This window comes from Tamandua tetradactyla, chromosome 6 (assembly GCF_023851605.1).
Source record: "Tamandua tetradactyla isolate mTamTet1 chromosome 6, mTamTet1.pri, whole genome shotgun sequence".
Lineage (NCBI taxonomy): Eukaryota > Metazoa > Chordata > Mammalia > Pilosa > Myrmecophagidae > Tamandua > Tamandua tetradactyla.
Genome location: NC_135332.1, coordinates 146,805,961 through 146,833,000, shown reverse-complemented (window position 1 = coordinate 146,833,000; position 27,040 = coordinate 146,805,961). Strand labels below are relative to the sequence as shown.

The 27,040-nt window shown below is 36.0% G+C and overlaps 1 protein-coding gene across 5 annotated transcripts in view; it reads left to right on the top strand.

The window, feature by feature from the left end:
* Positions 1 to 27,040, top strand: part of UBR5 (ubiquitin protein ligase E3 component n-recognin 5) — a 152,132-nt gene that overhangs the window by 68,133 nt on the left and 56,959 nt on the right. For all 5 annotated transcript variants that reach the window (XM_077167397.1, XM_077167399.1, XM_077167395.1 and 2 more), the window contains exons 10-22: positions 697 to 813; positions 891 to 1,001; positions 1,725 to 1,879; positions 2,669 to 2,786; positions 5,842 to 6,026; positions 8,291 to 8,400; positions 9,197 to 9,309; positions 15,155 to 15,298; positions 15,392 to 15,503; positions 15,744 to 15,898; positions 16,047 to 16,244; positions 23,365 to 23,575; positions 24,561 to 24,687. In XM_077167397.1, the coding sequence (XP_077023512.1) occupies positions 697 to 813; positions 891 to 1,001; positions 1,725 to 1,879; positions 2,669 to 2,786; positions 5,842 to 6,026; positions 8,291 to 8,400; positions 9,197 to 9,309; positions 15,155 to 15,298; positions 15,392 to 15,503; positions 15,744 to 15,898; positions 16,047 to 16,244; positions 23,365 to 23,575; positions 24,561 to 24,687 (1,856 nt within the window). The remainder of the gene's footprint in view (positions 1 to 696; positions 814 to 890; positions 1,002 to 1,724; positions 1,880 to 2,668; positions 2,787 to 5,841; positions 6,027 to 8,290; positions 8,401 to 9,196; positions 9,310 to 15,154; positions 15,299 to 15,391; positions 15,504 to 15,743; positions 15,899 to 16,046; positions 16,245 to 23,364; positions 23,576 to 24,560; positions 24,688 to 27,040) is intronic.

Here is a 27,040-nt window from a genome sequence, read left to right as displayed (position 1 = left end):
ATGAGGGAATTGTGAAGGTCTCAATAAGAGCAATAGACAGAGAGGAGAATCTGAATCTAAGGAATTTGCGACACAGATGTGGTCGCTTTAACGCCTTGTTCTTTTGTTAGTATGTTTGCTTTTGGCTTCATTCACTCAGCACATTTATCAAGTGCCTACTAATGTGTGGCCAGGAACTGTTCTAAGTTCTAGGGATACAGTGAACAAGACAAAACTTAAGTTTGAGTAACAGATGGTATAAATAAGTACATATGATATGTTAGAGTTTGACAAATTCTGTGAACTAAAAAGAAAGGGCAAGAAAAATAATATGAAAGTGGTGGTTTTGTAGAGTGTATGGTCAGAGATGGTCTCATTTGAACACAGAATTGAATAAAGAAAGGAAGTGAGCCACCTGGAAAGAGAAACACTAACAGAAAGAACAGCAAGGACAGCAGTCCTAGAGTGGAATCAAGGTGGACACGGTCCAGAATCAGAAAAAGAAGGCCAGTGTGCCTGGAGTAGAGCGAGTTCAGAGAGTGAGCCAGGGCCTTGTTTTAGAGGGCCTTGTAGGCAGAGCTAAGAACTCTGGATAGCTGTGATTTTTTGGGTTCACATTATTGAGATAGATTTAATCCAGTGTTTAAAGTGACAGTGCTCAAATCAGTAGGTCAAGAAACTTTTTCTTTATGGCAATGTATTATTTTTACTTTATAGGATGGGACAAAATTCATCTGTATCGGGGCTCTATATTCTGAGCTTTTGGCTGTCAGCAGTAAAGGAGAACTTTATCAGTGGAAGTGGAGTGAATCTGAGCCTTATCGAAATACGCAGGTATTTTGTTATATTAAACCTTGTATCAAATAGCCCTACATATCAACAGATAGTAATCATTTCTTATGATTTCAAAGAATCCTTCATTACATCATCCACGAGCAACATTTTTGGGATTAACCAGTGAAAAGATTGTTCTCCTGTCTGCAAACAGCATCAGAGCAACTGTGGCTACAGAAAATAACAAGGTATGAAACATTTCGCATTGATTTCGTGCTTAAATTCTTGGTTTTCTTCCTCTACCCCTTTTCCATCTTCTTATTTTCTGTCTAACTTGCCCCATAAATACAAAGTGTTTCAGGTCTTTTAACACAGTAACTCAGTTGTAATTTTTTTGTTGGCTACCTTATCTCTGTACTGTAATCCAATTTTTTGGTTGAATATATGGGCTGGGACTTGAACCCAGATTTCCTACATGGCGGGTGAGCATTTTACCACTGAACCACTCATGCACCCCAAGTAATTCAATTTTTAGAAGCAGCTTTCTACTTTAAGGGAAGGAAAATTTATTCAAGGTAAATGTTGAGAATAGAGGAGATAGTGAACAACTATAAATAAAAATTGAGAAAGAATAGATATTATTCCTCATTATCAGTTTGGCTTTAGAGTCACTAAGTTCTTTTTAAGATTGTTAAAACAAATGTTTATTTTTGATTAATGCCTTAAAAGTGAATTTGGTTCAGATTTTATACATTTATTCCTGTTATTTTGATTTCTATGTGTGAAAAAAATATTAGTTTCTGGTCTTACTATGTCTTTTTTGTGAATTATTTTTGTTTTCTAGCATTTAATTCAAAGCATCAGCATTTCAATTCATAGAGACTATCTCCCTGTGCCCTCGTTTGACAGGAATCCTTTTGAAAAGATTATTTGTTTTTTGTTTTTATTTAAGATTCTGTTTTCTTCTTTAGGTTGCTACATGGGTGGATGAAACTTTAAGTTCTGTGGCTTCTAAGTTAGAGCATACTGCACAGACTTACTCAGAACTTCAAGGAGAGCGAATTGTTTCTTTACACTGTTGTGCCCTTTATACCTGTGCTCAGCTAGAAAACAATTTATATTGGTGGTGAGTATGGTGAGGAGGAGGAATTTATGCTTTTGTGTGCATAGATAGATGCTTTAAGTAGTGGAAAACCAACCTAAGCAGATCAGTCAAACGGTATAGTGCTTTATAAAGCAAGGGGAATTCATCTTGGAGCAAAGTAATTAAAAAAGAAAGCTCATGAAAGTAATGCATAGTGAATATAATGATGGAATTTTATAAAAGTATAAATTAGAAACAAAAGTCACCTATAATCTCATAAGCGAAAGATAACTACTGTTAACATTTGGGGGTATTTTAAATCTTTTTTTTGGTACATAAATGTGTGCTTTGCTTTTACATAATGGGAAATATAGGCAGTAGGGTTTGCATTTTTTATTTGATAATATTACTTAATATATGTTAACTATGAAAGTTATTAAAGTATTTCATTATATATTCTGTACTTTAATTAACCTATACAGTTAGAAGATGTTAGATTTATTCCCTGTATGTTTCAAGGGTCAGTACATTTGCATTGGTAGACATAGTATATGGTGGCATCTTGTAATGAAATATAATTAATTGGAAGAAAAACTATCAATTGATGGATTTCCTGTACAACTTAAAGTTCTAATAAAAATGAACTTAATTATTTATCAAATCAGTGAATAAGTTACAAAGAATAAGTTGCAAATGTTAACACTGTTTTGAAGCAAAAATATTAGAGAGGCAATACACCAGAAATCCTTAAATGATAATATGTATAATTTAAGATTTATTTAGTGGTCTTCTTTGCTGCTTATTTGACCAATTTATGTTTTTTCTTTTCAGGGGTGTGGTCCCTTTTAGTCAAAGGAAGAAAATGTTAGAGAAAGCTAGAGCAAAAAATAAAAAGCCAAAATCTAGTGCTGGTATTTCCTCAATGCCGAATATCACTGTTGGTACCCAGGTTAGTGATTAAAATTAAGCCTTTGTTAAGGAACATTGTCTCTTAAAAATCACTTTCTTCCCCTAGAAGCAGCTTTAAAGATAAACTTCATATGAGGAACGAGGTTCCAGTAAGATGTTACATCACTCTTCGTTCAATGGTTGATTAATATTGTATAAATTCTGGCCTAGTGTCAGGTTTCCTTGTGTTCCCAGATTTGCCTGGCTTTAAGAATGATCTGGTATTTTTAAAATGCAGAGTTTGGAGCCCCTTACTGGAACATTCTTTTATTTTATCTGGTGGTAGCGCCCATGTGTCACCAGGTGATTCTTATGACCAATTTGAAAGGTGCTGTTCTGTAGGAATATTAGCTGGAAGCTTCCTGCAAACCTTGGTTCTCTGTCAGGGTTTTTTTTTTTGGCTCTGACGTAGTTTGAGCCACTATAGATATGTTATAGAAGGTGATTTTCTCATATACCAGTGGTTCTCAAAGTGTGGTCCAAGGATAGCTGCAAACTCCTGGAAACACTACAGGTAGTCTGCAGAGTCCTCCCTTTTCCAGTTACATATTTGTGTGAGGCCAAATTGTCTTTATATACTGTAGTCAGAATAACATCACAGCAGATTGAATACAGAAGCAAGCATGAGAATTCAGCTATCTTCTGTTAAGCTAAGCTAGACTTTAAGAAATTTAAAACAATGTAAACAATGATATTTTTCTCACTATACTTATTTGAAAATATTTTCCATAAAGAATTCTTACTTATGTTAACATGGGTTTATTACTATTATTTAAAAAGTTATTAATGCATTTTAAAAATATTTTAGTTTTAATTACTAATATGGAAAATATTTATAGATATAACTCACATAAACAAAAGATGTTTGGGTCATCAGTCATATTTGATAGTGAAAAGGGTCCTGAGACTAAAAAGTTTGAAAACTGTTGCTATACTTCTAATTCATTAGGCTCTCTTGGAAGTTTTATCTTCTAGATAGGACTTGATGCTTATGTGCATTATAAAAAGTGTTATAATGAATGTTTTAAGGACTTTATAATCCCTAAAACTTAGACAAATGGTGCTTTTTATTATATGATGTGGTTTCTCATTTCCTCATCTAGCACTTTCTTTCAGTTTAATTTACTCATTCCCACAAGTACTATAACATATGTTCCCTGTATTTTAAAAAGTAGTCACTGCTTTCAGCTGTTCTTTTTCTCTAAAAGCTAGCTTGAATGTGCTTTGGTCTTTTTGTTTGTGGTTCTGTTTTTTGTCCTGTTCGTGGCTGTCTTATTCTGACTCCTTTATTGGCCTTCTAACTAGAAAGTTTAAAGTGATTACCCACTGTTCTGAATATTACTTGTTCAGCCTTTTTCATTTATATCGATCACTTTAGATAGAGCTCTCTGTTGTTCTCTCTCTTCTGGGATTTTTTCCTAGTTTCAAATACTGATTTCTGATATCATCAAAGATCCCTTGTCTGCTGGACTCAACTAATGTGGGATGACATTGCGAGAGGCAGTGAAGGCAGGTAGCAGAATGGTGTAGAGCTAAGATTTTGGTTTGAAGTTCTAGAAAACTAAAGGTTTAAGACAGCCACAAATGATGACAGATAATGTCAGCACTAGTTGTAGCCACAAAATAAGAAAAGTATTCATTTGTGAAGATCAGAACGGACTGTTGGTCACTCAGAGTGTTCAGCTACACTTGCATGCACAGATCATAGGAATTGAGAGGTAATGTCTGTGGCAAATAATCCCCTTGCATCTGCTTTATGTTGGCGCCTGGATACACACCTTCTTTAAGGTACATATATTTTTACATGAAGGCATTACTGTATCATCTCATATTTCTGTTTCAGTTCAAGCCTTCTTCCTTATTGATCCTCTTTCAGGCTTTACATTTTCCCCATTTTTTTCTGAAAATTTCTGCATGAAACTTCCTTCAGCCTTCAGGCATGGCTCTGCAGTTCATAACTTTTCCAAGAAGCCTGCTTTTATGAACTAATCTCTTTTTTTTTTTTTTTTTTTGTAGAACTATATTTACCAGCACACAACTATTCTTTGGTAGAACTAAAATGTTAAGCCAATGGTTCTAATTCCACTTATTATACTGCTCAGCTGTACCACCTTCTTTTCGTGTCTCTTATATTTAATTTGTTTTGTATGGGCTGGCACCGAGAATCGAACCCAGGTCTCCGGCATGGCAGGCAAGCAGTCTACCTGCTGACCTACCATTGCACTGCCCTCTTATATTTGATTTTAAACCACCAGAAAACATAATTTTCACCTATGCCACTAGTCAAGTATAAAGTGATCATTAGTTATTGAATGACTGAACAGAATGGTCAGTAGGATTGGGCTATTGGATAAATCAAAAGAGCTCTCCAGAAATTTCATATCTCAGATGAAGGTAATTGTTGGTGTGTTTAACAGTGTCACCTTGCAGGTCATTGACTTTTTGAGGGTATGAGCCTGAGAGTGGTCTCTGATACTGAAAACTCTTATTAACTCTTGAACTCAGCTGAAATTCTGAGACTAATGTCTGTATCTTGTTTTTTTTTTATTTAAATAAAACTTATATTATCTACTAAAGCTACTGATTAGTAGAAAACAGTAGTGTTTTGGGAGAACAAACAGACCTAGAGAGGATGCTATAGAGAGCTGAGATAATATCATGAATTAAGAAAGAAAATGCTATTTTAATTTATAGGAAGTAAGATAAGAAAATGTGATTTTTTTTTCACATTTCACTCTTCAAATATAACCCTTTCTTGTTGCTTCCTGCTAATTTCAATTTTGAATAGCCAGGATATTTGCTACATGAAATTTTAAAGTTAATGCTAAAATTTAATGAGTGATTAAATTATTCCTGCTCTTTTATGAATATATTTTCTCAATAGAGATCTTTAAGTTGATGCCTTATCAATATTCTTCATTGTATAAGATTGTACTTGGAAAGCCTAGAAAGAAATACTTTTATGTACTTTATTTTCAAACATTTGAAATTACTGTTTATTCTAATTTGTTTTTAAAGTTATATCCTCTTGATGGTGATTTTCTTTTGTTTGCTAGGTATGCTTAAGAAATAATCCTCTTTATCATGCCGGAGCAGTTGCATTTTCAATTAGTGCTGGTATTCCTAAAGTTGGTGTCTTAATGGAGTCAGTTTGGAATATGAATGATAGCTGTAGATTTCAACTTAGATCTCCTGAGAGCTTGAAAAGCATGGAAAAAGCTAGCAAAACTACTGAAGCTAAGTAAGTACTGTTCTTTAAATAAAGTTGCTTTTTGTATTAGTCCCTGTGTATGAATAGGGATAATCAAGAGAGAATTAGAGGCATGCAATGCTGTAGGAACAACTAATATGGTGGGGACTTGTATTTAAGGTCTCAAGGAGTTTTGAAAGATTTCATCAGTTTTACTTTTTGCAACTTGGTTATTTAATATTTGTATATTATGGATGCTTTAATAGTAGCTAGAATGGGAGTGTAGATTTGTTTTGTTCCTTAGATTGTGTTGCTTTGCAGAGACTGTAATAGTAATGTTGTATTTAATTTTAATAGTAGATCAACTTTCTCCTCTCTGTGTCCCTATGTCATTCTTGTTTTAACTTCTCCCTAACATCTTAGCTGCTTCTTGATCACTGGAAAAGGGCTTTACATGTTAATATGCAGGGGCGGGCAGTTCTCTAAAAGTTTAGTAAACATTTTTGGAGTTGGAGGAGATATCTGAACATAAATACTATTGAATTGTGTGTAGCCCCACATTCTAGGTCTGGCTTACTGTTTGGGAACCAGAGATAATTGGGCAAGGCCTCATACAGAGATCATAACACAAAATTTTTAGAAACATCTACTCCCCTTTAAAAATATTTATATGTGTTGTAATTTGGTTGTATATGAACTTAAAAAATTTTAATAAAGTTTTAAAATAACTTTATTTCTTAATATCATAAAAATATGTGGCCATTAGAGAAACATGGAAGAGTAATAAAATCACATTCCAGAAATAACAGTTTAAACATTTTGGTGTTTTTTTTTTTTATATTTTCTAAATGTATGTACACATTGAAAATAAATTGTTGGGATTATAGTGTACAAGTTTCTTAAAGTTCTGATATTGTTTAGTTTGCTTGCCATTTACACTCAAACAAATATAATGATTATAAATTTACTATATTTATTTTTGTTATTCCTCTTAATGCTAAAAATGCAAAATGAAACTCAGAAAACAGCTAATTACTGCCAGATAAATTAAAATAATCTTTAACAATCCAAAGCTATTGTAATTTATACCTAGTTAATAGTTTTTGCTTTGTTTTTTGCTCTTATTTTCTTTCATGTTTTTTAACATTAAATTTATAGTGTTTTCTTCTAATTATGTTTTTTGAACTTATAAAGACCATTTGAAATATTTTCTGTGTACACATATGAGTAGATTAGAATAAAATATGCTATTTAAATCCTATAATTTATGAAGTTTTCAAGATTTTCCTTAAAATTTGTTGTGTGTATGAAACTTGGTGAAAGAGCCAAGTGAAATGAAGTGTTTAGATAACTTTAATGTGAAGCTGTGCTTGTCAGTGAGATATATTTACTTTAGAAGTATGCCAGTGTCTTCAGTATTGGCTTGCTTCCACCATCATACAATGTGCAGAGCAGCCATGAATATTCACTTTATACTTGTAATGAGGACCCTTGCTAAGATGCTGTTGAAAATAATACTGGTTTTCTTTGGACAATTTCCAAACTGAGGTGAAATTCTTGGTAGGGGTAACAGGAGATGAGAGGTTTAAAGTGATGGCCCTAATTATGATATATACATCAGGATGAAATATAAATATATAACAAATTTTTGAGTAATTTGTGACTTTTTTTTTCTGGCTAAAATTGACATTTCTGCTTGTAATGAATAGAAATATTTATCCATTAATACTCAGAATATTGTTATGAAATAACTAAGGAATTTTTAGTTCTCTAAATTTTTTAGTTCTCTGATTTCCCATTTCAGCTATAGCAGGTGCTGGTTCATCACCAGATGGTTCAAAAATAAATTTTAATATCCATTGCAAATATAATTCTTTCTTTGAACTCCAAGAAATTAATGATATAGTGGATTGTTATTATTATTATTATTATTTTACTTGCTTTTACATTTATTTCAGTTAACTTATTATAGCCAAATTAATACAACGTTATGTTCAAGGAAGTGTAAAATCACTTCATTGAAGAGGCTTAGGGTTAAACTATGTTGATAAATCTTTTTGTTCTTATTATTCCAAGGTAAAGCTTGAGTCCTAGCTTTCACTTGTTGATAAATTTATATGGTACAATTTTCTTTCCTAAGTTAAAACATTATTATAAATTTGAAAGTATACACTACACCTTTTTCAGAACCTTGAGTTCTAAACTTATACCATTTAGGAAAAGTTTTATGTTACTTTACTTTCCTATGTATAAGAATAAATTTGAGTCCTAAAAATAGCCATCTTAACAAAAGTTTCTAATATATCTAATCTTAGACCTGAAAGTAAGCAGGAGCCAGTAAAAACAGAAATGGGTCCTCCACCATCTCCAGCGTCCACATGTAGCGATGCATCCTCAATTGCCAGCAGTGCATCAATGCCATATAGTAAGTTTTATGTGCAGTACACATTGGTCGCGATACTCTCCCAGGAAACTGTATTAATTTGCTTTTGACTGGAGGCAACTCATTGCTCTTTATATCTTTTTATGTAAATTATGTTTCCATTGGTTTTGTGTGTGCAGTTCTTTTTAAAGAGAAATAGTATTCACATTATTGATTATTTCTGTTGATCGTGAGTATAATTTTAAAATATATTTAGTATGCATTGCAGTCATAGAAGGAAGGAAACAATTGCCAGTAAGCAGAACATTGACTCTGTTTTTATTGACATTATTATAAATGGGTTAGTCCTTGGTCACGATTTTTGCTCAGATTTTGTAGAATGTATAAACCTAGACTTACTGTTGCATCTCAGATTTAAAGAATATTTTTAAGCTCCTCAACATAAATTTATTTTGTAGTGGAGTTGCTTTGCAGATGAGAAAATTGAAGTAGGTGAAGCTGAATAGTTTTAAGAACATTGCACACACCTTCCTTTTTAAAATGTCGATCAGATAGCCCTAATATTGAGGGTCTTAATTTTTGTTCCTCTTTGAAGTTGCTTACAGTATTATTGGTATAGCTTGAATTATGCATTAATGACTATAGGTGTTTACCATAAGTTGATATGAAGTGGGAATTAGTCATAAAACCCCAATTCACAAGTAGCTCACAAAATTTTTACTTAGAAACCTCAATTATATATCCCTTTAAAAATGATCTTTTTCATATATTTAGATGAAATCTATAAAGTCTCTTTTACATTTTCTTTTTGGTACTTACCATTTTGTTGTTGTCTAAGAACGACGTCGGTCAACCCCTGCCCCGAAAGAAGAGGAAAAGGTGAACGAAGAGCAGTGGTCTCTTCGGGAAGTTGTTTTTGTGGAAGATGTTAAGAATGTTCCTGTTGGCAAGGTTTGTTCAAAATATCTAAGAATTAACAGAACTGTAATGATAATGCTTTTCACAGAGTTTATGGTTGGTGAGTGTCAGCTCTTTTATGCAAGGTGGATTTAATATCTTTGATGGTCTCATTCATCCCATCCTTTAGTTTGATGCAGATACTTTCACTGTCCCTGACAGGTGAATAAATGATGAGTATTTTTCTTCTTGAGCATTTATGGTAATATGTTACTTTTTAAAAGTAAACATTTTATTTTGTAATAATTTTAGGTTTACAGAAAAGTTGGAAAAAAGTGTGTTACTTTTTTTGATACAGTCCCTTCTTCGGAATTATTAGTTCTAATTAAGGTCATCTTCATAACATAAATTTAAAAATCTTATCTATTCTTAAGAAAGAAAATTTAAAAAAGAAGGAAAAGAAAATAAATCTTATCTATTCTCTTTATGTCACTGTTCATTTCCTCTTCCCCTTTTTTTCCAAAGATAGTCTTGCCTTCCAGGAAACTGAGTAAATAGAGGCCATCAGCTGGAATTTCATTCCTTTCCTCATAGTCACTTTAAACATAAAATGGACCTACAACTGTAGACTATCTGCAAAGTAAAGTTGTTTTTTTAATGGTCTTCGCTGTCTGAAATGTGATTGTTTTTCACTGGTACCTAAACAAAAGAGTAGATATACAATGATCTATGATTTACAGAGGTCTTCCTTATACACTGTTCCATTCGATTATTGAATCAGAACTGTAGTTTATTGGCAGGTATTTTCTTCTGAGAAAATCACACTGGCCTCAAGCACACAGATACAAAGGTGGGACTCAAGGATCCTGGGCTCGTCTTACTGTGCATTACTGACTCTATACCTCTGCTGTTCAATACTGTGGACAGTAACTATATAAGACTATTTAAATTGGTTACAGTAAACAATTAAAATGTCAACTCCTGACTTCCAGGAAGATGGCCAACTAGAGCAGCTCGAGACAAGCCCTGCTGCACAGAAAAGTTAAGAGAAGGGACAGGGTGACTGACATGGCAGTTTGGGAGTGCGGCTGACGTGGGAAAGCCTTCTGCACCATGTGTGTCAGCCCTGGTTTTAGAGGCCGAGGAACCGAGAGGCAGAAACCTTGAGCCTAGTGTGGAAGTGTGGAGCTGCAAAGCCTGCGGAAGTTCATGGATGGAAACACGGAACTAGGAAGTAAGCCAGGCTGCATTCCTGGGGTGTGCTACCCTCACCAGCTCAGCCCCGTGACCGGTGACTCACCCCACATGCCACGCAGGTGAACCCATCACCCACTCCAGACGCCCCCACCCCACTAGTCCCCAGTACCCGTACCTGCCCCACACCGCCACCCCAAGTGCAGCCCAACCCACCTTTCTTGTACCCCTCCTGAGCACTACCACCTCCCCACCCCCCCCACCCCCGTTCCCTGCAGGCTGTTGTCAGGGCACTAACCTCCATACCTAGCCCACCCCCATGCCCCGCCCATAGTGTCGCACAGCCTCACCCTGCCCTCCCTGAGCTTAGTACATCCGTTTACGGCAGTCCCAGGCCCATGCATGCACACGGGCCCCCAATCACATCATTCAGCTCTGGGAACCACACTTTCCAGCAGTCTGAGAACTGTGCATGCACACAGCCCTCACCCTCACTTCCCAGCTCTGAGAAAGTGCTCACCTGCGCAGCCAGGTCACATCTGCCCCCAGTCCATGAAGGCATAATGCCAACCTGCTGCCGCAGCTCTACACATGCTCACAAAGGGCTCCGTGCCTTAGACCAGCGCACACCAGGGTTATGCCCCCCAGATGTGTACACCCACACAGCTACATCCTCCCTGGCTGCTGGGTGTCCATCTTCACAAGCATCAGTGTAACATCCCCAACCTGTGCCCATACCTGCCCTGAAAGAAATCACCATATTGAGTGTTCTACCCCGTGCCTTGCTCCCAGCTGTACAACCATCCCGCAAATACAAGGCTACTGAAAGAAATCAGCTCCCAAAGTAAACAAATCAAGATATTTTTATGCCACGAAGATAGCAGAAGATCACTAAGCAGACAAATACAGCCCAGCCTAGTGACCTAATTAAAACACCAGAGGAGACACAGACATTGAAATAACTAATCAAAGATGTTCATACAACTCTACTTAATAAAATAAGTGGGATAGCAAATGACATAAAGGAGATCAAGAAGACAGTAGAAGAGCACAATACTAATCAGTCTGTCAGATGTTGAAGAGAAGCAGAAAAAATCCTGAAACTGGCAAGAGAAAGACAATCTAGTACACACAAGGGAAACCAAATAAGACTGAATTCAGACTACTCAACTAGCACCCTGGAGGCGAGAAGGCAGTGGAGTGATACATTCAAGATCCTGAAAGAGAAAGACTTCCAGCCAAAATTCTGTACCCAGCCAAATTGTCATTCAAAATTGAGGGAGAGATTAAAGTTTTCACAGACAAAGAAGTCCTGAAAGAATTTGTCAGCAAGAATCTGTCCCTATAAGAAAGACTAAAAGGAGTTATAAAAAAAAAATTCAGGAGAGGGAGGTTTGGAGGAGGGCACAGAATTGAAGAGTACCACTAAGGATAATTTTTAAAATACAAAGAGAAAGAGGGTAAAGAATATATAGATCTGACAAATAAAATAAAAAAGACAAGATGGTGGAGTCAAGAAACACCTTTTCAGTAATATCTTTGAATTTTAACAGACTAAACTTTTCAATTAAAGGATACGGATTGGCAGAATGGATTAAGGAACATAATCCAGCTATATGGTGCTTTCAAGAGACTCATCTTAGACGCAAGGATACAAATAGATTGAAAGTGAAAGAATGGAAAAAGTTTTCCGTGCAAGTTGTAACAAAAAGAAAGCTGGAGTAGATATACTAATATCGGACAAAATAGACTTTAAATGTAAAGACATCGTAAGAGACAAAAAAGGCTGCTACGGAAAGGAACAATGGTGAGGCATGCAACAGTGTGAATGAACGTGTTGGACATTTGGTGGGACAAATTAAACCAGAAGCAAGAAAACAATGGTATGGTCACCTTTAGAAAATGCTTATAAGAAAATAGAGGACTAGATCATAAGCTTGTAGAGCAGACACATTAAGTCCAGAGTGGTAATTATTATTTCTGGATTTTGAGGGGCTGGTTTTTATATATGTAACTTAATATATCGAGATAAGAGCGAAGGTGAATGGGTTGGAGTTAAAGTAATTCAGAACATAGGGGTAAGGAAGACAGTGTCTGTATTTTAGAACCACACATACTCTTTGAGACCAATGGAAGAAAGGTTTCTTTGATCTGGAACTGAAATTTTCTGTAGTGTGCAATCAAATTCAACCTATCTGTATTGCTCATTTGAACAACTGAAACACAGGAAGCACAGAATAAGAAAGAGGTCCTTTAATCCCATATAGATTATTGTAATGCCTGGGTACGTCCTAGAGTGTATTAAGCAGATAATCAAAAAGTATTGACAAAGTCCCCTGAGGGATGGGAGAAAGAATACGAAACTATTAAACCTTGCCATCAGGGAATTTCCTGATACTGTGCCAAACTTTAGGGATACCCAAATCAATAGGCCATGCCCTGAATAATGAGACTTTACTTTTGTGAAACTTGTAGGTAGCAGAGAAGTTTAGACTACCTCCAGGCATGCCTAAGAGTTACTTTTGGAGGACCTCTGTTTTTGCTCAGATGTGGCCTGAGTCTCTCTAAGCCCAACTTTGCAATCGAAATTATGCCCTCCGCCCTACGTGAGACATGACCTCCAGGGGTGAAAGTCTCCCTGGCAACGTGGGAGATGACTCCCAGGGATGAATCCAGACCTGGCACCAGGGGATCAACTATTACATCCTGACCGAAAGGGGCAAAAAGTATAATTAATAAAGTATCAGTGGCAAAGAGTTCAAATAGAGTCAAGAGGCTACTCTAGAGGTTGCTCTACCTATCTTACTACCTATCATAACCTGCCAGCCCCCAACCAGGACCATTCTAGCCAATCCTGAAGAACACCTAGGGCAACATATAAGATTCCACAAGGATTCCAGGCACTAGAGTAACTTTCCAGAAGCCTACCACCTCTATATGGGTCCCTGGTCCAGATAAGTCCTGAAACCTAGAAGGCCCAGCCTCTTAAGAACATCAGATAGTTCCATCTCTCTACCCATGTTAGTCACAGACCTTTCCAATATCAAAAATTTAGAATTGCTATAACCCAAATAACCCCTAAGAGAGCTATGGAAAGGTCAAAGGTGATGGTGGAATTATACATAGAAAATAGGACTTAACAAATGAATATGATTGCTGAATCATTAAATTGATATCTCTTTTAGTGTCTAGTATTTTAGAGCAGCTAGAAATAAAAACCTAAAATCGTGAAATTGTAACCCATGTCAAAGTTTGAAATACGTTCTACAACTAATTGTGGTACTGTGCTTGGAAATTTATAGCTTTTTTGTATTTTCACAGAAAAGGAGGAGAAAAGTCGATTGTGATGATAAAAAAATACTTAAACTCTCTAGCCTCCTATATTCTGGAGCAGCTAGAAGGGAAAATATGAAGGGGTTGTATGGTACATGACAAGCTCTGGGGGATCTATCTTGTAACCGCTTTTTGAAGAGTGCTTTGAAAACTATTGCTTTTTTATTTTTTTGCTTTCTATATATACTATACAATAAAAAAAGTTAAAAAAAAAAAAAAAAAGTTAGAAGGGGCATATCCCAAATACCCCTACAGAGTGTGAGAAAGATCAGAGGTGATAGTGGAGTTATAGAGAGAAAGTTGGGTTTAACAAATGCGTGCTAAATCATTTTACTGATACTTCTTTTAGCCTCCAGTACCTTTGAGCAGCTACAAATAAAAACCTAATGTTGAGGAATTGTGATTCATAGCAGACTGGGAAATCTGTTCTACAAATATTTGTTGTGATATACTTTGAGATGTATTGCTTTGAGGTATATATGTTATTTAAAGAGAAGGAGTGTAACAGAGAAGATAGGATTTAACAAACGAGTATGATTGCTGAATCAGTATATTGACATTTTTGTCGGTTTCCAGTGTCTTGTAGACGCTAGAAGGAAAAACCTGAAATTGTGGAATTGTAACCCATATCAAACTGTGAAATCTGTTCCATAATTGTTAAAATGTACATTGAAGGTTATTGCTTTTTTGTAAATATTTCACAATAAAAAGTGTTAAAAAAGTCAACTCCTTTGATGGTAGATGGAAATACTAGTGGAAGGGCACAGGGTATGTTATGTATGAGTTTTCTTTTTTCTTATTTTTGTGGAGTGATGCAGTTGTTCTAAAACATGATCATGGTGATGAATATACAACTGTGTGATGATGTTGTGAGCTATTGATTGTACGTCATGTATGGAATGTATATGTGTGAAGATTACTCCATAAAAATGTAAGAAAAAAAAAAGTCAACTTCTCAGTCATAATCACAGGCTCGGTAACCACTAATGGCTCATGGCAACCATATTGGACAATGTAGATACCAAATACTACCATTATTACGAAAGTTTTATTGTACAGCACTGTTCTGAACTAATGGGATGGGAGGATTTCATGGTCATTTTTTTCAGTTGATTGTTAAACGTTCACAGACTTTAATTGGTGGATATGTGGGTCAGTTTTTCTGTAGAAAGTGGGCCTAGAATATAGATATCAACAGCAAAACTTGTCCAATTTAATTTCATAACATGTGGTCATGTGAAGAAACATATGCATAAGGAATTAAATGCCTTTCATCCTTTGTTCAATATTGAATTAGTTTAAGGAATATAATTTGCATGCTGATTTTATATGTGCTGTTGTTAATATTCAGTGTATGTAATTATACTTCTAGGTGCTAAAAGTGGATGGTGCCTATGTTGCTGTAAAATTTCCAGGAACATCCAGTAATACAAACTGTCAGAACAGCTGTGGTTCAGATGCTGACCCTTCCTCTCTCCTGCAGGATTGTAGGTTACTTAGAATTGATGAACTACAGGTAAGTGTAGAGGAATTATTTAGTAGGTGAATTTTAGAACTAACACCTTGTGTTAAGAGAGTTTGAGAGCAAAATTATTTTTGTATAATGCAGGTTGTCAAAACTGGTGGAACACCAAAAGTCCCAGATTGTTTCCAAAGGACTCCTAAAAAGCTTTGTATACCTGAAAAAACAGAAATATTAGCAGTGAACGTAGATTCCAAAGGTAAAGATTTTGTAACTTTTTCATCTCTATTTTGCATCGCAATAATGCTTAGGTAGTAATGGAAATTGAATAAAGTGAAGACTGGCATTTTTACCCCCTTGTGGTGTAACATTATAGGATAAAATGTATCTGTTTGAACCGATTACAAGCGTTGCCAGAGATGTTAGAATTCCTTGTGTTCTTATTAGAGACAGCTAAAGATGTATAACAAATTTTCTTTTCATTTGTATGCTTCTGAAGGTGTGCATGCTGTTTTGAAGACTGGAAATTGGGTACGGTACTGTATCTTTGATCTTGCTACAGGAAAAGCAGAACAGGAAAATAATTTTCCTACGAGCAGCATTGCTTTCCTTGGTCAGAATGAGAGGAATGTAGCCATTTTCACTGCTGGACAGGTACAGAGGCTTATTAAACTGTTTAAGGGTGTAAAATATTTAGCACATTTGGTTATTACTGACATCAAGTTTGAAAATAAATATACCTATTGTAGCAATTAGAGATGTATTTTAGATTGAGTGCTAAACTTTGTTTCCTTCATTATAGGAGTCTCCTATTATTCTACGAGATGGAAATGGTACTATCTATCCAATGGCCAAAGATTGCATGGGAGGAATAAGGGACCCTGATTGGCTTGATCTTCCACCTATTAGTAGTCTTGGAATGGGTGTACATTCTTTAATTAATCTTCCTGCCAATTCAACAATAAAAAAGAAAGCTGCTGTTATTATCATGGCTGTAGAGGTAATTTAACTTTGGCAACTACTAGGCATTTTAATGCAGAAGACACTTGGGTAGAGCCTAGGGAAACAGTCTTGATTAGGTCACTCATTGTCCCTTCCCCACCGGAGCCCACAGGCTTTTAAGACGAGAGAGAAGGAAATTAGTGAGAACTATGCTATTTAAGTGTTTTGAGAAAGATCTGTACAGTGTGGTAGCAGCATGGAAGAGAGGGTATAAATCAAACTGAATGTAAAAGAGGTAATCCCTCTGTGGAGGAGATGCTTTGAATGATCGGATAGGGTTCTCTAGACATAGGAATGAAGGTGTGAGGTGTTACCCCAGGCACTAACAGCAGCCTTTGTGAATCTGTATGATGTATTGGGAGGTTGTATGCATTCTCTTCACAGAACCAGAAGGTATGGTTTGTATGGATCAGCGAGTGACAACTAGTGAGGCTGGAGACCCCAGGCCTCTGATTTGGGTGTGATTGATGGTGCAGAAGAAATATAGGAGGGTGGATAAATGGAAAAAGGAAAGAGAATAAATTTTGTTTTGAACACGTTAAGATGTGGAGGTAACACCATTGGAAGTACTTGGAGCAACTTGAGCATAGATTGACTTGATTTGAGTTTGATTTTAAAAGGATCAGTGCTGATGTACTGTAGACTAGGGAGACAAAGATGGAAGAAGGGAGAACAGTTAGGAGGCTATTACAAAATGTAGGTGGGAGATGATAGTGGCTTGGCCCAGGAGGTAGAGTTATGAGAAGTGATTAGATTCTTTTTTCCCCCTATTTTCTTATTTTAATATTTTTATTAATGCAGTAACATTTAAACACAAAAATATTTTTAACATACAAACATTCCATACATGTATACAATCAGTAGCTCACAATATCATCATATAGTTGTGTTTTTCATCACCGTGATCATTTTTTTCCCTTTTTTATGATTATTCTGTTCTACATATATAATCAGTAATTTAAATGTCATCACATAGTTGCATATTCATCATCATGATCATCTCTTAGAACATTTGCATCAATTCAGAAAAAGAAATAAAGACAACAGAAAAAAAATTCATACATACCATACCCCTTATCCCTCCCTTTCATTGATCACTAGCATTTCAATCTAAATTTATTTTAACATTTGTTCTCCCCCTATTATTTATTTTTATTCCATATGTTTTATTCCTGTGTTGATAAGGTAGATTAAAGGAGCATCAGACATAAGGTTTTCACAATCACACAGTCACATTGTGAAAGCTGTCTCATTATACAATCATTTTCAAGAAACATGGCTACTGGAACACATCTCTACATTTTGAGGCAGTTCCCTCCAGCCTCTCCATTACATCTTTTTTTTAAATATATTTTTTTAATTTTTTATTAATAAAAAAAATTACAAGAAAGAAACAAACATTCTTAGTATATGCTCATTCTATTCTACATATATAATCAGTAATTCACAATATCATCACATAGTTGCATATTCATCATCATGATCATTTCTTAGAACATTTGCATCAATTCAGAAAAAGATATAAAAAGACAACAGAAAAATAAAACGAAAACAAAAAAAAAATTTTACATACCATACCACTTATCCCTCCCTTTCACTGATCACTAGCATTTCAAACTAAATTTATTTTAATATTTGTTCCCCGTTATTTATTTTTATTCCATATGTTCAACTCGTCTGTTGATGAGGTAGATAAAAGGAGCATCAGACACAAGGTTTTCACAATCACGCAGTCACATTGTGAAAGCTGTCTGATTATATAATCATCTTCAAGAAACATGGCTACTGGAACACAGTTCTACAGTTTCAGGCAGTTCCCTCCAGCCTCTCCATTACATCTTGACTAACAAGGTGATACCTATTTAATGCGTAAGAATAACCTCCAGGATAACCTCTCGACTCTGTTTGAAATCTCTCAGCCATTGACACTTTGTCCCACTTCACTCTTCCCCCTTTTGGTCGAGAAGGTTTCTCTAATCCCTTGATTCTGGGTCTCGGCTCATTCTAGAGTTTTTCTCAATCCTTGATGCTGAATCTCAGCTCATTCTGGGATTTCTGACCCATGTTGCCAAGAAGGTCCACACCCCTGGAAGTCATGTCCCACACAGATGGGAGAAGGTGGTTAGTTTGCTTGTTGTGTTGTCTTCTCCATTACATCTTGACTAACAAGGTGATATCTAGTGCCTAAGAATAACCTCCAGGATAACCGCTGACTCTGTTTGGAATCTCTCAGCCACTGACACTTTAATTTGTCTCATTGCACTCTTTTCTCTTGGGCGAGAAGGTTTTCTCAATCCCTTGATGCTGAGTCTCACCTCATTTTAGGATTTCTGTCCCACGTTGCCAGGAAGGTCCACACCCCTGGGAGTCATGTCCCACATAGACAGGGGGAAGGCGATGAGTTTGCTTTTTGTGTTGGTTGGAGAGAGAAGCCATATCTGAGCAACAGAAGAGGTTTGCTTGGGGGTGACTGTTAGACCTAATTTTAAGAAGGCTTGACCTGTCCTTTGTGGGGTTAAGTTTCAAATGAACAAACCCCAAGATTGGGGGCTCAGCCTATTGCTTTGGTTGTCCCCACTACTTGTGAGAATAAGTGATTAATATACTAGGTTTTTTTTTTTTTTTTTTTTTTTTTTTTTAATCCACATGGGCAGGCGCTGGGAATCCAACCTGGGTCTCTGGCCTAAGAGGCCAGAACTCTGCCACTGCATCACCATCTTCCGCCCCTAGGTATGGTTTTAAGGTAGAGCCATCAGAATTTGTTGGTGGTTTGAATGTAAAATAGGAAATAAGAGGGCAACAAGGTTTTAGAAGAATACAGAAGGGAAGCAGGATTAGGAAGTAGGGATGATATTAGAAGTTTAGTTTTTGACATGTAAAGTTTAGGATGCCTATCAAATATCCAGAGAGGTGGTGAGTAGAAAGCTAGGTATGTATGTCTGGAGACCAGGAGAGAGAAGACTAAGCTGGAGAAAATCACTTTATTGTAGGCATATTACCAAATGAGAGCACCGAGTTACAAGGACTGAGCCACGAGAGTAGTCTCCATTTAAGTGCTAGGGAGATAAAAGGGAATAAGCAAAGTAGCCTAGAAGGAGCACCTACAGGAGTTGGATGAAACTAGGATTAGTGGTGTCCTGGAAGCCGAGAGAAGAGCGTGTGTCAAAGAGAATATAGTGAACAGCTGTGTCAAATGATGCTGTTGATTAAGTAAAGTGAATACTGAACACTGACTGTTGGATTTGACTCCATTTAGGTCATTGTTGGCAGTGGGGATGAAAGCCTGATTATAGCGAGTTAAGGAGAAAAAGGGATATGAAGAACTGGAGATAAATATCAACAATTGTTTTGAGGAGCTTTTGCATTAAGTAATGGAAATGGGGATCAGTATGGGAGGTCATTTACTCTCCAGTTTAGTAGTGCTAAGCAAATTTGTTAGAACTGCATCTAAAATACATTGAATCCAGGCTGTTGAAATCTACCTGTAAGCTTTTGTTTAGGGGCAGAGTGCTCATATTCTTGGTTTAGCTTTGATTGCTAGCTACTGGAATAGTCATTCCAAATTGGTAGGGGTTATAGGGGTTAGTGGGTTACTGTGACCTGAGTTTTGCCCCTAGAATAGCCTTTACATCATTAAAAAATTCTTGACTGACTGCCAACATTTAAAATTATCTTTTTTAAATTTATTTATTAATTAAAAAATTAACAAACCAAATAAAACAACATTCATAATCAGTAATTCACAATATCATCATTTAGTTGCATATTCATTATTTCTTAGAACATTTGCATTAATTCAGAAAAAGAAATAAAAAGACAATAGAAAAATAAGACGAACACAGGAAAGAAAAAAAAAGATTATACCTGCCATACCCATACCCCTTACCCCTCGCTTTCATTGATCACTAGCATTTCAAACTAAATTTATTTTAGCATTTGTTCCCCCTATTATTTATTTTTATTCCATATGTTCTACTCCTTTGTTGACAAGGTAGATAAATGAGCATCAGACACAAGGTTTTCACAATCACACAGTCACATTGTAACAGCTGTGTCATTATTCAATCATCCTCAAGAAACATGGCTACTGGAACACAGCTCTACATTTTCAGGCAGTTCCCTCCAGCCTCTCCATTACGTCTTGAATAACAAGATGATATCTACTTGATGCATAAGAATAATCTCCAGGATAACCTCTCAACTCTGTTTGGAATCTCTCAGCCATTGACACTTTGTCTCATTTCCCTCTTCCCCCTTTTGGTCAAGAAGGTTTTCTCAATCCCTTAATGCTAAGTCTCAGCTCATTCTAGGGTTTTTCTCAATCCCTTGATGCTGAGTCTCAGCTCATTTTAAGATCTCTGTCCCACACTGCCAGGAAGGTCCACACCCTTGGGAGTCGTGTCCCACATAGAGAGGGGGAGGGTGGTGAGACTGCTCATCATATTGGCTGAAGAGAGAGGCCACATCTGAGCAACAAAAGAGGCTCTCTTGGGGGTGGCTCTTAGGCGTAAATTTTAAGAGACCTGACCTATCCTTTGTGGGGTTAAGTTTCATATGAACAAGCCCCAAGACTGGGGGCTCAGCCTATAGCTTTGGTTGTCCACACTGCTTGTGAGAATATCAAGAATTCAACTTGGGGAAGTTGAATTTCTCCCCGTTCTCACCATTCCCCGAAGGGGGCTTTGCAAATACTTTTCCACTCACTGATCGAATCACTCTGGGATTCATTGGGGCATCACTCTGGACAAACCAACAAAATCTCATGTCCTACCTGAGATTCCAAGTACTTATGGTGTTCAGTCAAACTATCTATATAAGTTATATTAGGAAATGCACTAGTCAAAATATAAATTTTGTAACAAACATTTTTTGCTTTAGTCTCACACATAAGGTGACATTTTAAAATATTAATTACCATCTATTTTCAGCACCCTGCAATAATGACATTCCTTTGTCCTTCCTCATGCAGAACCATTTTTAAAATTGTACATTGTACATTTCACTATTATTATACACTCTAGGCATTCCTAGATTATACCATCTCAATCTTTATCATCTTTCTTTCTTTGTGATTTCATTTATGTCCCCAGCCCTCCTCCCTCTATCATTCTCACATACAGCTTCATTCAGTGTTTTAACATAATTGTATTACAGTTAGGTAGTATTGTGCTGTCCATTTCTGAGTTTTTGTATCCAGTCCTGTTGCACAGTCTGTATCCCTTCAGCTCCAATTACCCAACATCTTACCCTATTTCTATCTCCTGATGGTCTCTGCATTTAAAATTCTTGATATTGAAAACCTACATTTTCAGTTGCTCTTTAAAAATTAGATCTGGTAACACTAAGCCTATAATCCAACTGGAAACATTTGACTGTCTCTTTTAGTGGCTTTACCTGGTCTATTTAATTCATTGCAGTATCTGCTACTTAGAGTTTGTTGCCCTCAGACCAAGTATTAGTTGGCGTTTATTGTCTAGGTGTATTATTTTTCACCCAGCCTCCTTTACTCATTTATATCTTACTGCAAGTGCTTCCATAGGCATTTGGTTGTACTTTGTCAGCATCTTGATGATAGAGATAAAATGAGTCGTTATTCCATGGGTAGGGATTAAGTGTGTCATCATTTTATCTTTGTACCTCAGTTACTAGGGTTTGACACAGTAGAGCTGCGAGAATTTTTTTTTACTGAACACTCTCTACCCTTTGTTATAAGCATGAGTGAGACATATAGCATGTAGAGATGGAGAACTGATACTTTAAGTGTGAGAGCCTGTGAACAGGCAGCGGGATGACAATGAGACCTCCCTGTGGAATAGCTATATCCAACCAATGACTGGCTGATTGTTTGAGAACGTTTTACATCATGGTAGTATGCAACAAACTATCTTTATATTAGTGCTTTGAATGTACTGTGCTTTTGTCCTTTGGAGAGACTTTGGTATATTCTCTCAACAAATTGATTAAAACATATATTTCATATATATATATGCATGTATTTCACTAACTTACCTCATACTCTTGAAATGGAACTTTTGTTATTTATGGGCTTACTTCAGAGCCATGGTTAATTCCATAATCAAAATACCTTATCTTATATCTGCTAAGTGGTGAAAACAGCTTTTTGGGTGCATTTTTCCTTGTGGGGAGTAGGCTCACTGTTCAGATGCCTTCTTCCCTTTATTCTCCCACATGTTCTTTCCTGCCTGCTTTCTTTCTGTTCTTAGTTCTAGTTGAAATGAACAATTTATATGTTATAAAAACTTTTATATTCAGTCCATTAAAAATCCCATAACTATAGTTTTACATTTTGGAAGAAATACATTTCAACTCCTTGGTATGTTCGGCTACTCTCGATCAGGTAGCTTGATATGTTCTATCTTTATGTTAACATGTCTTTGATGACAAATACGTTTTTTTGTTGTTGTTGTTTTTTTGTGGGCATGGGCAGGCTCCACGAATCGAACCCGGGTCTCCGGCATGGCAGGGAAGAATTCTGAGCCACCGCTGCCCACCCAACAAACGTGTATATTAGTCGTCACTTTTTATTCTTTTGCATGGGCAGGTACCGGGAATCGTACCCTGGTTTCCAGCATGGCAGGCAAGAATTCTGCCACTGAGCCACTGTTGCACCGCCTTGTTAGTTGTCACTTTGGGGATTTGATCTGTCATGATTTTGGGGTAGTTGAGGTTTTGTTTCTCATGGAGAACAGTGTAATGTAGTAATCTTTAAGAACGTAATAGGATGAAAATAATGTGGAATAAAGTTTATTATCTCATTCTTAATTAACCTTCTTTTAAAAGGGTTCTAACTTGGTACAGTTACATTGTAAACCAGGGTTTGGTATAGTCTGTCCTGCAGGCCATATCTGGTCACTCCGTTCTTTTGTGCATGGCAATTTTTTGTGTGTATATGGTTGTTTACCTGCTATTACGTCAGGGTTGAGTAATTGGAAAGCTAAAAATATTTACTGGTCCTTTACAAAGTTTACCAATCTTTTTGTATTCCTGTCAGTTTTATATTCTGTTTAAAGATTGTTCTTAAATTCAGCTTCTTTTGACATAATATAATGTGCTAATAAAATTAACTGAAGTTTTTTTCTTAATTTGTCTGAGCACAGAAACAAACCTTAATGCAGCATATTCTACGCTGTGACTATGAGGCCTGTCGACAATATCTCATGAATCTTGAGCAAGCGGTTGTTTTAGAGCAGAGTCTACAGATGCTACAGACATTCATCAGCCACAGATGTGATGGAAATCGAAATATTTTGCATGCTTGTGTATCAGTTTGCTTTCCAACCAGCAATAAAGAAACTAAAGAAGAAGAGGGTGAGGTTAAGAACTCTATAACAAGATCTTTAAAAGACGTTTTAGGCAGGATGGGAAACAGCAAATGTTAAAGAAAGAGAATAAGCGAATCACTCTAAAGACTTAGTATGTGTGTGTCCTTTTACTTTGATTTGTAGAAGCCTAGAGTTTAGACTCTGAGAAGGTAAAAGTGTGTATCCACATCCTCTTGTCAGCATGGGTATGCAACATGAGCAAATAAAATTTTTTATCAATATGTTTTTGTTGTCTTAAATCCTATTTTCTGTGATATATACATATTGTAAATATAATACTTAGTGAGCTTTACTGATTTTATCAATTGCAGATGATATTTTTTACCATGGAAATTATTTAGCAAGTTAAACCAATTTATACTGAGAGGCAGCTTTTATTCCAATTTGCAGAATGTAGAGGGAAGAATAATCTAGTGAGTTGTTAAAATGTTTTAGAAACTAAACAAGCCTTTGCCATAATGTTTTTAATTGACTAAATGAAGGGGGAGACTGCGTGAAAACCTAAAGTGCAACTGTTTAATTCATGATGTTTTTCCTTATTTTGAATTCTGCTAAGGATACTTTGGTAGCTACATTGTTTGAATAGTGGTCTGCAGGTTTCTGAGGTTTATCTCATTATCATTGAGTCACAAAAGGATTATAAGTATTATGTAAACCAAGACTGAGATACTGACATATGAATCCTGTTCCTTCCTTAGTAGTAAAAGCAATTTCAATCTGCCTTCTGATCTTATTTTTGACCTTTGGGTGTTGAAAATTAAGGCAGAATAAGGAACTAAGTCAAAATAGTAAAGGTCACAGTTCAGTGTATTTTAAATTTTGCTGTAAGGATGAAAAATTAAGTTATTGGTTTTCTAATATGTGAATTAGAACATTAAAATATATAGCACGTATCATCTAGAGCCCTGTGCATACTTAGTCTCTTAGTTATTTTTAAAGTTCAAATTCCAATTTTTTCTCTTCTGTTTCAGAAGCAGAGCGCTCTGAAAGAAACACATTTGCTGAAAGGCTTTCTGCTGTTGAGGCCATTGCAAATGCAATATCAGTTGTTTCAAGTAATGGCCCAGGTAATCGGGCTGGATCATCAAGTAGCCGAAGGTAATGTGATTTTTACAAGGAAAGTTAGTTGGAAGAAAAAAAATGTATAGTAATCTCTTACCTATCATATGTGTGAATTGATGGGTTCTTTTTTTTTTTTATTTTTATTCCTTCTAATATATCACCCTGGGAAAATATATTTGAGAATATCTAAATTACAATTTAAGTATTGTGTCTAGGACACTTAATAAATTTGAGGTAATTTAGATATGTAGTTCAGACTTGATTCATTGTGTTCTAAATTCATCATTTTTATTTTCTAGGAAGCTATTTTCTTTAGTTGGAGAACAAATAATACAATTATTGAAAAGAACATCAATCTTTTATATTTGGTTTGCTTATTTAGGTTAATTTCTCAGATGTCTTGATCTGGGAAGAAATGAAAGACTGGTGTGTACTGTTTTACACAAATGTATGGTGTTTTTATTTTCAGGCGTTCTGAGTTGTGGGATAATCAACCCTTTATGACCCATTAGAAATTGCAAGGTATTTGAGGAATATAAAAAAATTCAGGATTTATTTTTCTTTCTACACGAAAAATCATATTTATTCCAAATGCTATATAGCCAAAATTCCTGATTATCCATGTAATTAATGGCACTGCCCACTGCATGCCAATGTGATAGGTTGTAAGCGTACTTAAAATGAGGACATTCCTTCCCTCTTTTCTGTTCCATAGTCATCTTTTCCTTTAAAAATCATTATTCTTAAATTGGCACCAGGAAGGTTACCAAGTTGATAGCTTCCTAGGTTCAAATACATCCTGAAGTGAAAATTTTAAAAAAACCTATGGGTAACCAAATTATAGCTTAAAAAAGAACATTATGTAGAGTGTACAAAATGAAAATATCACCGACAATTATTTACTTAGGACTATACTAGGCAGATAAAGTGTTTGGTCTAAAATGCGAAGCACTTTAATTCTTCATGAAGAAATTAGTGTCTGAATTATTTCAGGTATTTCATTTCCTCAGGGAAAATACAGATTTTCAAGTTGGACTCTGATATGGTTGGTCCAATGCCAGTGCTGCCATCATTTTTTGATGTAAGGATTATTTTGAAGGCAAAGACTAAAAGGAGCTTCAAGAGTGGGTAGTGTGTTGCTCACAGAAATAATTTGCTGAGTAAGCTCCTTTGAGGAATTTGCCGAAGATTTCACAGCAGTGCTCTTAACCAGTTCAAACTCAGGGCTGCCGATTGAACAGATGAAAGCACAGGAGTCTTATTATCTACGCCGGGCAGTAGGAAGTTCACAGACTCTGCTTCATTGAAGTGAAACCCATCTCTAGCCTACAGTGGATTTTCTAGGCGATGCCCCTTGATGAGTATACAGGCTGGGATTCATGAGCTGTAAGCTCAAAACTGATGCAGTTTCAATATTGGAGTGCTATTAAATGCCTTCAGATGAGATTTGACTCAGAAGTTTTGTTATGTGACTCATAGTTCCTGAGTACAAAGGGCAGATTTAGTGGAAAGCTTGATTGATGCATCTGATTGCAGGTGTATTTACTCTAGAGATTGTTAATCTGGAAGACACATGACCTTCGCTTTTTTGTCACAGTGGTATATTTGAACATGACTGGATTCTAAGGCTTCTGTAGCATGGATATAACGTGCTTACAAAGAGGAACTTACATCAACCTTGAATTCTTCCATATTGTCAGAAAATACGATGACTCCAGGCAAGTCTGTATGAAGAAATGTCAAAACTCTGAATCTTAGCAGCCAAGGTGGTATCTCCTCAGTATTGTCCTCAGCCACTGAGGATACAGGTGAATCTTCATGAATTGTGTACAACATCTTGAAGAATAGTTTTCTTTTTGTTTTTGTTTTTATTTTTTTTTAAAGAATCTGTATGAGGAGCTGGGTGTTGTACTTAAATGTTCCCAAGACCAAATGAAGAAAAAGGGTTAAGGACAATTTTTTAAAATGACAAGGAAAGACCCCCTCATTTAATACTGAATTGACTGCATCAGAACAACAAACTTGGGAGTTTGCAAGTTCAAGATGAGACGATGGTCTCAGTTTATCTACATTTATTCTTAACCTACTCTAAGCTAGAGTTGGAGAATAGCCCACATGTTTTGTTTGGCCTCTGCAATGTTAAAACAAAAAATCTTTTTTCTTTAAAATCTGAATGCCTTTAAGTGGGCTTGTAAGCCTCTGCTTTGCCACTGCTCCCTACTTACACCTGACTTCCCTATTTTCAATTTACTTTACCTGCCTAGCCCAGTAGGCATTGTGATACTGGTGTAAGCATTCCTCTTGATAAACCCAAACATACATTTCTTTTCAGGCTATCTGCCATGCTTCCTGATTATTGCTGATTTTCTTTCTTCTTTGTTTTGAGTAA